A 13,806-nucleotide genomic window follows, 5' to 3' on the forward strand; every position below is an offset into this window, starting at 1 on the left:
TCTGTCTGACTTCAAAGCCCATGTTCCTGTGTCCCCATTCTCATTCTCTCTGTCTTATAATTGGCAGTGTTGTTCCTTTCTTAGTAGCATAAAAAATAATGGTGTATTTTACAATGGATATTATCTTACAGTTGATAAAACATGGTACCTGGTAAGTTCAATGTGTATTCTTTAAGGATTAGGCCTCATCTATATCAAAGTTACCTTTGTTTTGTTCTGTTTGTTTTGTTTTGAGATAGGGTCTTGCTATGTAAACTAGGCTGATCTCAAACTCACTATGTAACCCAGGCTGGCCTTGAATTCATGGTAATCTTCCTGCCTCAGCTTCCTGAGCGACAGGATTACAGTTGTGCGCCACCATGCCCAGCTAAAATTGCATCTTAAAGCTTGCTGAGCACTCATGGACTCAGCCCTGTTCAATTTTAATTTCTTTTCTTAAACTTCACTTCACCTGAACTATTTCGTTTTTTAACTCTTACCCATTCCTAAGTAATTATCAAGCCCCTATAGTTCTACAAGTGTTTGTATTTGGTTTAGGTTCCAGACTTGATTTTTGTATTTTTTACTTTGATAATCTCTCTCTGTTGACTCAAATTAATCATAATAACTCCTTTGATTGAGTGACAAACCTAGGGATACTTTCTTCTTACAGACTGTACTCACAGGCAGATTTCTCTTCACAAGCAAAACTAGACTCTTCCGGTAAGCTGGGAAAGTATTAGCTAATAATGGAGACTTGACAGATTTAGGTTTTTTGTTTGTATTTCCTTTTAGTTACATCTTTATTTCTACCTTTAGAAATTAATAAGTACTTATCTGATTCATACTTAAATTTTTTTCCTGTTTTGGCCTGAGTGCCTCCATTCCACATATAGTCAGGCTCTTCATAGAAGAAAAAAATGTCAAGTTTTACATCATCTTTTCCCTGGAAGGATAGTTCCAAGCTGTCTTCCACCTAGGGAGAAGATGAAAACCATTTTTTTAAAAAAAGAAAGAAAAAGAGTCTAATATTTTATATAGAATATTAATTCTAAGATGCATGTTTGCTTTTGGAGTAGCATGGAAATTGGGGTGTGTCACAACATCATTTACTTTTTCTTAAATGCACGTAAAGTAATTCTTATTACAACTAATGAACCTCAGAGTAACTGTCTTATGGTAGTTAAAATTATCAGTCTCCAGAGAAAATAGAAACGTCACAACCTAGAGTCCCTTTCTGACTAAAGAAGGAAAGAAACCAAAGAAAAATTACTTCCTTTAAGAAACCAAGAAAAACTATAAGGAAATAAATCTAACATCCCAGGCAATAAATAATTAAGTGGTATTATATAGAGCCATATACATAACACCAATCATTATCAAATACATGAAAAAAAAAGAAATTGAGAGCATTTCCCTTAAGAAACATCCTATAAATAATTATGCTCCTATTGGACCTGGTGCATCTGTTATAGTACCAGTCATATAATAATTTATGTTTTTTCCCTTCCCAATCAGGCAGTTAAGTTCCTCAAGGGCAAGAATTGTAGGAATTTATTCATCTTTGTGTTACAGCAAATGTTTGGTGAATGTTTGCTGAATGACTAAGCTCTATTACTTTTTTGACCTCAGGATAAAATTTGATTCAACTATTTTAGTACACTAGAATCATTATTTATGATAGGAGCAATAAATTTATAGGAACTAAACATATTTCTTTTGTTTTGTTTTGTTTTGTTTTTTTGGTACTGGGGATCAAACTTGGGACCTTGCGCCTGCGAGGCAGGCAGTGGAACCAATGAGCTAAATCCCCAGCAGAACTAACATATTTCTACTTGCTTTGCAGGATAATACCTCCCAGGAAACAAGCAAATTAAGCACAAGATGATTACAAGGGATCATGGACTTAGGAGAAAGAATCAAACTGTCTAGAGCAAGTCTGTATCTAGACCACGATGACCTATCTCTGGCTGACCTCTAAGGAAACTTCTATAACTCAGGACACGTGCAATAAACAAGAAATTCAAGTTCTGCCCTTAGCAATCAATAGAACATTTATGTTTATAATTATAATCACATCCATTCCTAAGTGAAAATAAAATTATATGATTCATGAGAAACAATACAACTTCACACAGAGTGAGTGGGACTCTGCTTTTTATATTTATTTTATTTTGAATTATATTATTGCCCAATACAGTGGGAATAAATTCATTTACAAAAATCCAGTATCCTTCTTTCCTTATTATCAATTAAAAGCCTGACTTTCTAGGTTTTCCATAAATAGTGCAGAAATCCCAAGTAGTAACAAGCTTCTGCTGAACCCATCCTTGGTTAATACTGAGTGATAAAATTACATAAGTGTTCTTAACCATGTCTGAGTTCTTTTTATAAATTTTACAACTGAGACATATTATTTACAAAAGAAAGGGAATTTTTGTTACTGACCTTCCCAAACTTGTGTTTGAGTGGAAGTCCTGCCTCCTGAAATGCTAAAATAATATCAGATTTGTAATCTTGTATAAAAATCCCTAGGTCGACATCTTTGCTATAAGGAATGATACTGCACTGCCGATACCATCCTAAAAAAAGAAAGGGCATGAGGTTTTTTTAAAAAAATAAAATCTGAAAAAATCAGTCATCTTAATGGATACTCTTTAAAACAGTGGGTTTAAAAAAACAGTGGATTTTATTTCACAGAATTAATTTACAGTTTTGTCAAAATTATTTTTTAAAAAATAAATCCCAAACTAAAAGATGAGTTATAGGAATCACCTCTTAAAGAACTTCTTTCTCGCTTCTATATATCTATGTATCCAACCTACCTACCTACCTATTTATATTTCTTCACTGGTCTGAGGACTCAAACTTCCTCTAAAACTTTCATGATATATTTTAATTTCTAAATAAACCATTATTTTTATAATATGTTCACTGGGCCATCCATTTTAAAAAGTTCAGCTGCTGTTTAGAATGGTTAATCATTAACATTTAGTGATGTAGCCTACCATCATTTAGCCATCATTTAACATTTAGTGATGGAGATATGCTAAAATACTTAGTTCTCTTAATTCTTCAGTATACCTTTTCTGAGTCAATAAGTTGCAGAATTTAACAGCTCATATCTGATGGATCACATAAAAGAGAAGAAGTATTAGCTTTATTTTTTTCAATACATTCAAAACATTGCTAAAACTTTACTATATATGTACTTCTCAACTAGCTGCTATAGCATTCTTCTAAAACAAAATACCCTAATATTTCTAAAGATTCCCAAGTCTTCCCTTTTATCCTACCAACCTTCTACCCAAATTATTTAAAAGTAAATACAATTGTAGACTTGTAAAGTAGTTACAAATATCATAACAGGCCCTGCTACTGGGGAATATTATTTGGAATTCTAAAAGAATTCTATCAAGTAATTTTAAAGTATTAAGAATGGAAGACTCCTGTGTCATCTAATATAACTCCCTCATTTCATAAATGCCTTTAAATCAAGAAAACCAGGGAGCTAAAACCTCAAAATGATTAATAACAAATTATTAAGAAATATTTTTGATAACACAGATGACAAAACAATCTTGCTTCTAAAAAGTTAAATTTTAAAGCAAATATTACATAAGTGTGTGAGGAAATGTTCCTTTTTTTTTTTTTTTTTTTTGGCTTACTCTAACGTTAGGCTCCTTGACAGGAAGAACCATGAAATCTTCTACACAGCCTAAATAGGATAACCATATACCCTAGTTTACACTTATTGTACCAACATAATTAATTAAGACATTTTGTTTCATTCTCAATTCAGTCTCGTGAATTAGCCAGGCATGGTGGTGCAGGCCTATAGTTCGAGCACTCAGGAGGCTGAAGCAGGAGGATTGCTGTGAGTTCAAGGCCAGCCTGGGCTACATAGTGAGACCTTGCCTCAAGAAAAATAAAGTGTCCTGAATTGGACAATAAATTATATGGGAACTATAAAATCAAGAAATGAATTAACTTTTGTGCAAGTACAGTCCAAATCAACTACAGTTACAATGAAGATGGAAAAAAATAACAGAATTTAAGATTCTAAATAATTTTAAATTTGAAAGATTTATCTAATGAATAACAGTTAAAGATCCAGAAATTGTTCTCAGATTCTAATAGCAACTTGCCTAAGGCCACAGAAAAGTCTGTACTTTCCCACTTCAGATGAACAGTGATGTCTAATTAGTGATACTATCATGACCTGGAAAAGGTTTATAGAGACAATTTATGATACTCCTTTCAGTCTTCTTCTCCTTAGAAACTTTCGGTGTGATGCAAGCTGGCTGTATGATGTATAAGTAAAAGAACAGAGTACACTTTTTTTTAAAAAAGGCAGCGACAATTTTTAGGAAAGAAATAAAATAAGTAAAGGTTTTCCTGAGAATCAATTATAGTCTATATGTTCTGATATCAACTTCATACACATTACTTATTATTTTTAATAAACACAGATATGACCTTCCTAAGAGTCTATTTTATATTTCCGAAATTTATTTCTTTAAAGAAGCAACAGATTCTTGCTCGAGGTACTATTTATTGTCTCTGAATATTACACTTCAAATATCACTACTGTTTTGTCATCAAGCAGTCATCCCTAAAGACAAAAAGGGTGAAACGACAAGAAGACAAATGTAAACCAACAAGAATCTTACCTAGACAAGTTCCACTGCTCAGCCAGAATCGTATTCCTAATTTGTTTAATGTTTTGGCTGCTAGTTGCAGTAATTCCTTTGCACTCTTCTGAAAGGTCATAGCTTCCACAGTGTTATCATCAAGGTACTGCTATAGATTTAATAGACCATTAGCTATTACTGCCATTTCCAAATTGCTAGAAAATTTTTATGACATCTGAATTGTTTCAAAATTAATGCCATATTACCTCTTTTTTCTGTTATAAAAATCAAGCTTATAGTTTTCTTAGTCACACATTAAAATAAGAATACACAAGTAGATTCTAGGAGAGACCAGTTAAAAAGGAAAGAATATAACTAAGATTCCCAAGGGATGAGACCCAGACCTTCATCAGCTAGCTTTCTCCTTCACATTGTAATTTAGCAGACTGGGCAGTTATGAGACAAGAAAGCTAATTATGAGCTACAAGCATAACTGAAACAAAATAAATTAAATGATGTTTTTATCCTTTATTGATGCTACTAGTCTTTACCGACTGTTTAATAAAGTAGAAAGAGTATGGTGGATTTTAAATTAGATAATCTGTATTCAAATCTAGTACCATTTCTTCCCAGCTGTGACACCGGGCATATTGTCTCTAAAGAATATAAGCTTCATTTTATTTATCACGTATCTTCAGTGCCTAGAACAGTGCCTGAATATTTGTCTAATGAATGAGAGAATGAAACATTAAACAAACTTGTCTTATATATCCAATTTCCTCATGTATAGTTTAAGGGTAATAATTACAATTTGCAGGACTGCTGTAAAGATTTAAGGAGAAAAATGCCTTGCAAAGTATGAAGGTTTATAACAAATATTACTGCCATCTATGTAGCCATCTTGCTCTTCTGGTTTTCTTCAGTTTTACTGTTCTGGGACTGAGAAAAACACTCTAAGTTATTCAATGATGCTTTACTATGTATGGAACAAAAATTGAAACTACTTGGCCTAGCAGACTAAGACAACTGGTCCCTGAAAATTGGCCTAGCCTTGTCTCCACCTTACATATATTTAATATTACAGCACCCCCTCCATTTACCATACCTCTTCTCTGCGCCTTTATATATGTTGCTTTCTCTGTCTGATATGCACTTAACTAACAACATTTTTTAGGTCTTAGCTCCAGCCTCTGAGAAATTCCCTGATTTCCCTGATTTATATGTTTTTATTCTCCTGTGTCCCCCTTCACTTCAGCATTTATGGAGCAAAGAATTACATACAGTACTAAACATACAAAGATAAGCAAAACAATCTGTTCCTCAATGAGCTTGTAACAGTTTATCTAATATATACTTTAGTAAATTATAATTGCTGATTTTATTTCCAGTCCCTCTACTGGACTGTACAGATGGTCCCATAAGAGCAGATACCATATCTCTCCATCTCTTTATATAAGATTTAGAATGCTGCCTGGCATGTATGAGTAACCTGTGACCAATTCGGATTGAAGAGTGGGAAATGAATAAATGATTGAATAAGGCCCTCCTATACTTACAATATCCTAAAACATACTATGATTCTTTTATAATATATCAGAATATTATAGTTTCTAGATATACATCCTAGGAATTATAAGGACTAGAAGGACTATAGGGATCTTGAGGGAAAAGTGCCTCTATGAAAGAAGTGTTTCCTATAGATAAGTTGCAATCTATGGAATATATAAGTTACAAAAGGATTCCCTCAATATGGAAACATCCCTTCTCAGAGCTATAATTTCTTTTAGAACACAGGCTGGAATGAGAGATCCATGTTCTTATGCTTGTTGTAGTAGAAAAAGCCTGGAGTTAGGAGTTTGGAGGCCTAGGTTTAGTCCATCCTCAGCCAATAATGGCTGTGTAAGTGGCATCTTGAAGCACTGATTTTCTTACCTACTAATGGAGAGTACTCACCTTATCGTACAGACTAACTTAAAAGACCAAATTAAATAGATACAGAAACTTTGTCCTCTACAAAAACATTATGTCCTATTGAGCCTGCCCCCTGTATGCACGTATTCCTATATCTTCTCTAATATGACATTTTCAGAAACTCCAGGTCTTAAAACTAACCTTTACATTTGTTAATGTGCCCACATGTATACACCCGTATATCTTATGTATGTGTTATGGAATTAAGAAATTATATTGTACATACTTTTTTCTTTTAAAAATGACTTGTATATGAGGCATGACAAAATAGTGAATATTTGAATTTTTAAAAATTACAGTAAAAGATACATTGCCATTAGTTTTCCTCAAAATTTTTCCTATCACTTTGAACACACATATCCCACCATCCTCCCTAACTATCTGAAGCAGACATTTTCATGAATGTCTTTAGTTGTGCTGTCATGCCTACTTCAATGTCTTGAATTTATTAAAATGGCCTTCATGGTCATTTTGTCTTTGAGGAAGAGCCAGAAGTCACATGGTGCCAGATCCAGTGAATAAAGTGAATGAGGGTATACCATAATATTTTTACAATCCTGCCTTTCCACTGGACAGCACTCAGCAGAAGCATTCACTGTATTTTTGTTTATGCCTCATAAAAATACAAAAGAGGACATTCTGAAGTACTTCAGAAAGTGACAAGAATGATGGAGTAAGTGAGTTTGAAGCTAGTGGGGAGTATTTTGAGGGTAATTAATGGCAATGTATCTTTTACTGTAATCCTTAAAAAATTAAAATATTAACCATATATTTTAGTCATACCTTGTAAATCTTGGGATTACCCAGCCTCTAGAAAAACACAAAATTTAGTATCTTAATTTAAATGTTATTCCCATTTAATCCTTCCTGTTCTGCCAAAAATGGACACACAAAACCAGTAATACTGGATCCAAAGTACAACCCGCTCCCCAATATCAAGAATAACAAGATGACAGAAGGCACCCATTCTTTCACAGATGAGGTAACCAAGGCTCAAATTTTTCCCCAAGGTATCAGAACAAGAATATAGCTGTGTAGGTACTCCTAGGCGAAGTGTTCAGATATTTTCACATTCCCTTCTGGTTTTTCACTGAAATTCAGCAGGCTAATGCTCATTTATTATTTTGTGATTTTTAAAAATGTGTCTTTTTCTCTGAATTAAAATCAAGTTCAGGAAAATGTATATCATCCTAATTCTGAGCTTCTTGGGTAGATTCAGAAAATAATTAAAAGTAAATTGAGTCAGAACAATTCCTGGAAGTAAAGCTAGCAGACAGCATTTTAATCTTGAGAAAGATGTGAACAATAACAGTAATGGGAGTGGGTTGCCGCCATTTTAAGAGAAATGTAAGTCTCATTTTACTCAGCCCGGAGAGGACAAGTGTCGCGGGACGACATGTCAGCAAGCTGCAGAGGACACAGAAGACACGTCAGCCGCCATTTCTTCAACCCGCCCCCTCAGAGCCCACCAGGAAACGCTACAAAGAAGCCCGTTCGCCTGAAAGAGACTCACATCACACAGAGCGATCCCTCTCAGGGTTAGCAATAAACCTTGGGGTGTTGGGTTCCTGTTCCCTCTTTCCTGCTCATCTGGAACAGCCTGTGAGACCAAAGTAACTCCATTTTGCTTATGTGAGACCAGAATGACTCCATTTTGCCCCAAATGGAGTAGTCTCCTTTGTCCTCTCACATTAATGATTAAAATGTGCTTGATCTAGGACAAAAGACACAATCTGTAACACAAGATTCCTAAGTTTATTACTCAGCCATCTGTTTACCCAGGAAATGAACATCCTGGGCCCACTATCTGTAGGAACAATCTGTCAATGAGCTGACTGTCAGTACTGGGTAGTCATGACCATTAGTCACCATGTCTGCTGACCATCAATACGTGACAGTCGCCCACTAACCTTTGTCCTTCTTTTCTTTTGTAAAACATATACGTAATCACCCCTTAACCCTGATGAGTTCACCCAATCAGAAATGTACACTTCATGCATGTTAAGCGCTGACCAATCATTGTAATTGCTAAGTGGAAAATCTCCAAACCTTGCTGTAACCTCTATAAAAACCCCACTAATTTGGAACTCGGGGCTCTCACTCTCGATCCGCTGTGCCGGTGACAACTGAGAGTCCCTGCTTAAGCTTGAATAAACGACCCTCGTGTGCTTACATCGGAAACGGCCTCCTGGTGGTCTTTGGGACTTCGCAATCTGGCCACAACAAGCCTGACATGTGGCTTACTGTTCCTAGGTATCTGCTCAATGAATCAACTTCATTTTGCCTCTCAGAAAGCTGAGGCCTGGAATGGTTTGCTACTTTGCTCAAGGTCATACAGCTCAGAAGATTCCGCCTGACCCAAGTCTCAGCCACGACGCTGTTTTTCCTAAGAGCAGATCGATAGACATTGGCCTGTTTGAGTGGCCTGGTGTCCACTGCAGTCATTTCCCACGGGGACAGACTGACTCTTGCATTGTTATTGCGCAAAATCAAGAACAGGCTGATTAGAAGAAAGAGTGTTGGCGTTGACAAAAATTAACTCTGAGGAAACTTTCCTGTTTAAGAGAACAACCTGTGAAAAATTTCAAATCCAACAGTGTCAGTCCTAGCATATTTTACAACTTTTGTAAATAACTCTTTGGTTGTGTGCTGAATTGTGCCCCTCCCCAATTCAAATGTTGCAATCCTAACCCTCTGTACCTCAGAACATGACTGCATTTGAAGACAAGCTTTGTAAAGAACTAATTATGGTTAAATGAGGTCAAATAGGTAGGTCCTAATCCAATTCAGCTGGTGTCCTTGTAAAAAGAGAAGATTAAGAAACACACACACACACAAACACACACATGAGACCACGTAAGAACACAGGGAGAAGGCAACATCTGCAGGCCAAAGATAGGCCTCAGAAGAAACCAACCTTGACCGTGGATTTCCAGCCTCCAGAACTATAAGAAAAAGAGTTTCTGTTGTTGATATCACTTAGTTTGTGATATTTTAATGGCATCACTAGCAAACTAGTCATACAATCAAATAATAATTTTATACAGAAAAGAACTGCACTAGAGAAAAACTTTGCTTGAAAGCTATGTGTGTAAGCAGTAATTAAAATTTAAAAAACAAAAGTGAATTAATACTTTCAACAATATTAATTGTATTTGGAGAAACAAAAGGAAAGAGATTTCCAAAATGTTTTCTGAAAGAATTCTGTGTTGATCTGCATAGTACTGAGAATTTGGAGCAAAAAGAACACAAACAAGGCCAAAATGGAAGTAACCAAAGTTCTTTCCCTTCGTAAGATCAGTGCGTCATTGCCTACTTCCACTCTACTGTTAAAATGAAAGAATGCGTGAGAGCATCAGAGAAAACTCCATCTAACAGTGTGCAAGTATCATGTATTTTGTTGTAGCAATGGTAAAGCTGATTAAAACAGAAAATTGGTACTGGAATGGGATCGCTGCTGTGATTACACCTGACCATGTGGTTCAGGAGCTTTTGGAACTGGTTTGCAGGAAGTATTTGCGAGTGTTTGGAGATACCAGTTAGAGAAGCTGTAAAATGTTGAAGATAGAGCTTGATTGATGATATCCTTCAGAGTTCAAAAGACTGGAATGCTGATAGGGATGTGGGCAATAAAGGCCAGGCTCAGGAGATTCAGTTGTGAAAAAGGACTTCCACTGTCAATTGAACAAGAAGCCATGTGTTTTATAATCTGGCATAAAATTTGTCTACATTTTGCTCATGTTCTGAGATTTTGTGGAAGAATGAGATTAAGAGTGGTGGACCTATTAATCTGACACAATAAATTTCAAGGCAGCCAAATATTCAGGCTATGGCAGAAGTATTTCTGGTTTTTAAAATCCAGATCTATTGTAAGAAGCAGGTGCAGAAAGCAGAACAGAATGATTTGAAAAACCTGCAGTTTCACTAGAAAGGAAGTGCCTATAAAGTTGGGGCAAAGGACAGCATATTTGCTGAAAAGACTATTATTAAAAGAGAAGCAAAATATCTTGTATCAGAACAATAGAACAGATGCCTTGAAGGCATCTTGGGAAATAGCGAGACCCCACCCAGCTCCCTTCTGAAGAAAGCCTGTATGGGGATATTGTTCTGTGGTATTTATTTCACCATCCTCAGCCATCCAAAAACAAGCAGTAGATAACTGTATTATCTATTTGGTGTCTATTTTTCATCCATGGAGAAAACATGGATATTTTGGAGTGATGGAGCCTTCTACCTTGATGACAAAATGTGACCTGGAAAGTCAGGCAGTGAGCCTCTGAAAGGGAAGTACATGAAGCTGTGAGAATGAGGCAGATGAAGCAGTGAAGACTCCAGGTAGAGATGCCAGGAATAAGGAATGTCTACTTACAAAATCTACAGGCAGTGAGTGAAGCCAGCTAAAAAGAACAATCATGTGGGTTGCAACCAGGAAGGTCATGGACTGCGGCTGCTCAAGCACTTTGGAGTTCACATCCAGCCACAACCTGCCATAGATATTGATCATGGAGCAATAGGTGTTTCAGTCTTGCTTTTGTCACATTCCTTTGTTTCTCCTACTTTCTTTTTGTAATGGGAGTATTTACCTTGTGGTATTGTATGAAAGAAATATTTAACTTAGCATTTTATTTTACAGGGACTCACAGCTAAGAGTTTTCTTTGAGTTTCACAAGAGAATTTTGGCCTTGGACTTTCCAACAATGCTGAAACTGTAAATGCTTTGATGGCTCTTAGAGATGAGCTAAATACACTTTATATAATAAGAGGGATGTGAGCCTTTTGGGGCTGAGTATCAGAATGTTATAGTTTTTATCTAAAAAGTCCCCCAAAAGTCTTGTATTCAGAGATCAGGCTTTTGGAAGGTGATTGGTTCATTGTGACACTATACTCATTAGTGGATTAATCCACTGATAAATTCAGGGCTGACTGTGCTACATAGAGGTGGTAAGGTAGGAGATTAGGGCATAGCAAAGAGACTGAACTATTGGGCATGACCTCTCATTCATGGAGAGCTGTCAATTAATGGCAGAGATAAGCTTCCAACAGCTTACATCTGACATCAAAAGAAAATATAAAAGATAGCAGTCACCAAATTTGCTGCCTCTGCCCTCTTATTTTTGTAGTTTGACATAATGTATGCAGAGCATATCTTTTCTTCTCTTTAGAGTATTTCTTGAGCTCTTCTTTTTATCCTTCTATTACCTTTCTTTTTACCTTTAAATAAATGTTAAGCTTTCACTTTCAAAAAAAAAAAAAAAAGTAATGGGAGAAACCAAAACCAAGCAACATCTGATAGGATACAATGAGAAAGAGTACAGCATTGTTTCTGTGTTATTCCTTCTAAAGATGTTTAATCTGAATCTAACAAAAAGGAAAACCTTATAAGCACCAAATAAAGGACACTTCACAGAATATCTGGCCTAGAATCTTCAAAAGTATTGTAGTCATAAAAGTCAATAAAAGTAAGAAACTGTCCCAGATTAAATGACAAAAAAACCCCACAACAAAACAAAAACCCCCAAAACTATGAAAATTGGTACAATATGTGATTCTAAAATGAATGCTTTTATTATAAATTCATTAATGGAATATTTAGAAAAATTTGAATGAGGATTAAGTGACAATAACCTATGTGTTAACTTCTTAATTTTTGTATTAGATCATGTAGGAGAATGTTATTTTTAATTATTTGAGGCTGATCTATAGTTTTCTCCCAAAAGGTTCAGAAAAAAAATTTTATTTGTATTGTATTTCCAACTTTTAGCTAAGTCTGAAATTGTTTAAAAAATCATTCAAAAAAAAGAAGTTAGGCTGTTTCATAAAGTTTAATACATCAGCTCATTGTTTTACACTGAGCATTCGTTGTATTTAACACTGGCGCCCTCAAGCGTTCAAATATATGTATGTTCACTTTAATTTGAAAATGGACCCTCCTATTTTTAATCAAGCTTTTAACATAAGAAATGATGAAGAATGAAACATTTAGTAGGATAAAGATTTTGAAACATTATCATTCCCATTAGGTACTCTGTATTAGTAATGCCAATACAACAGCAGGAGAGAAAAACAAATTAGGAATCACAAATCTGCCTTGCTGCAAGGGAAGGATACAGAAAACCATGACGAATGAATATAGTTTCACCTGATCATGTCATGAATATAAACTTCCAGACAGCATTAAAGTCTTGTTATCTGATGTAATTTTAAACACTGCCCTTAACATTTCAAAAAACAGAGTATGACAGACTCCAAATGATTTCTCAGTATTGTGAAACATTTTACATTTTATACTGCCTTCTCACCAAATGAGAAGAGCAAATGAGTAAAGGCAAATCTTTGTTAGGTGGACATCTTCAACCTTGCGAGGTTGGAGTAGTTCTCGTAAGGGTCCTTTAAAAAATCACTTGATTCTGACGAGCACCTTATTTTCTATGCATTTTTTCATATTTATAGGATCTTTTCTTTGTGCCAGGTAGTGTGACAGATACTTGGATTACAGAGGTGAATAAGAGGTTTGTTATCAAGTTCAAATAACTTAGTAGGGGGCAAGACAGACATTCATAACGCACCATGGTAATTACTATGATAGAGGTAGCAAGCAGAGCAAGCTCCCTTAGGGCAGGAAGAGTGAATGATTAAATTTAAGCACAAAACCTTGTCCTCTTCTACCTCCTACCACTAAGTGGTGGGAATGTATCAGGTAGAATTTGCTTACTAGAGTAAGCCCATCCACACATGCAGTTTTCTAGGTTTTCCTCCATTAGGCTTACTAAGTTTTACAGCCTGACAGCTATAAATTTAAAGGAAGAGAGCTAAGAAAGCTTATTTGGACTGTCAGGCCTTGGATGCCAGCACATCATACTGAAGAAATCTAGCATTTGTAGGTCTTGGCCATTTGGTGGCAATATAAAAGAGTGATATTTCATATTTTTCATTCCATTCTTGTCCTTGTGTATATAGCTTTCTGGGTAATAAAAGGCAGGTACACAAAATAGAAGGCAGGTACAAAGATTAGAGTACCAAAATCCCATTGTCAATTTATGTGTTTTCACTATATCTGTGGTTTCATGTTATCTCTTAAAAGTTACTTTCATGCACTTTAAAATCATCTTTATATCGCCAGAAACTTGGAAATAAGCTTTCAATAAATATTTATTGAGTTGAATAACAAAGCAGCAGAAAAAAGTAAACTACTTGGTCTTTGCGTAGCATGTCTTCAAAAAAC

The 13,806-nt window shown here is 35.4% G+C and overlaps 1 protein-coding gene across 18 annotated transcripts in view; it reads right to left on the bottom strand.

Moving 5' to 3' along the window:
* Fktn (fukutin) overlaps positions 1-13,806 on the bottom strand; it is a 110,377-nt gene that overhangs the window by 42,803 nt on the left and 53,768 nt on the right. For 17 of the 18 annotated variants that reach the window (XM_087184218.1, XM_087184219.1, XM_004848180.3 and 14 more), the window contains 3 exons: positions 4,653-4,782; positions 2,428-2,561; positions 828-955 (listed from right to left, as the gene is read on the bottom strand). In XM_087184218.1, the coding sequence (XP_087040344.1) occupies positions 828-955; positions 2,428-2,561; positions 4,653-4,782 (392 nt within the window). The remainder of the gene's footprint in view (positions 1-827; positions 956-2,427; positions 2,562-4,652; positions 4,783-13,806) is intronic. The other variant, XM_087184217.1, reaches the window with a different exon arrangement.

This window comes from Heterocephalus glaber, unplaced genomic scaffold (genome assembly GCF_053883595.1).
Source record: "Heterocephalus glaber isolate CG9 unplaced genomic scaffold, H.glaber_assembly_v1.0 deba00001481, whole genome shotgun sequence".
Taxonomy (NCBI): domain Eukaryota; kingdom Metazoa; phylum Chordata; class Mammalia; order Rodentia; family Bathyergidae; genus Heterocephalus; species Heterocephalus glaber.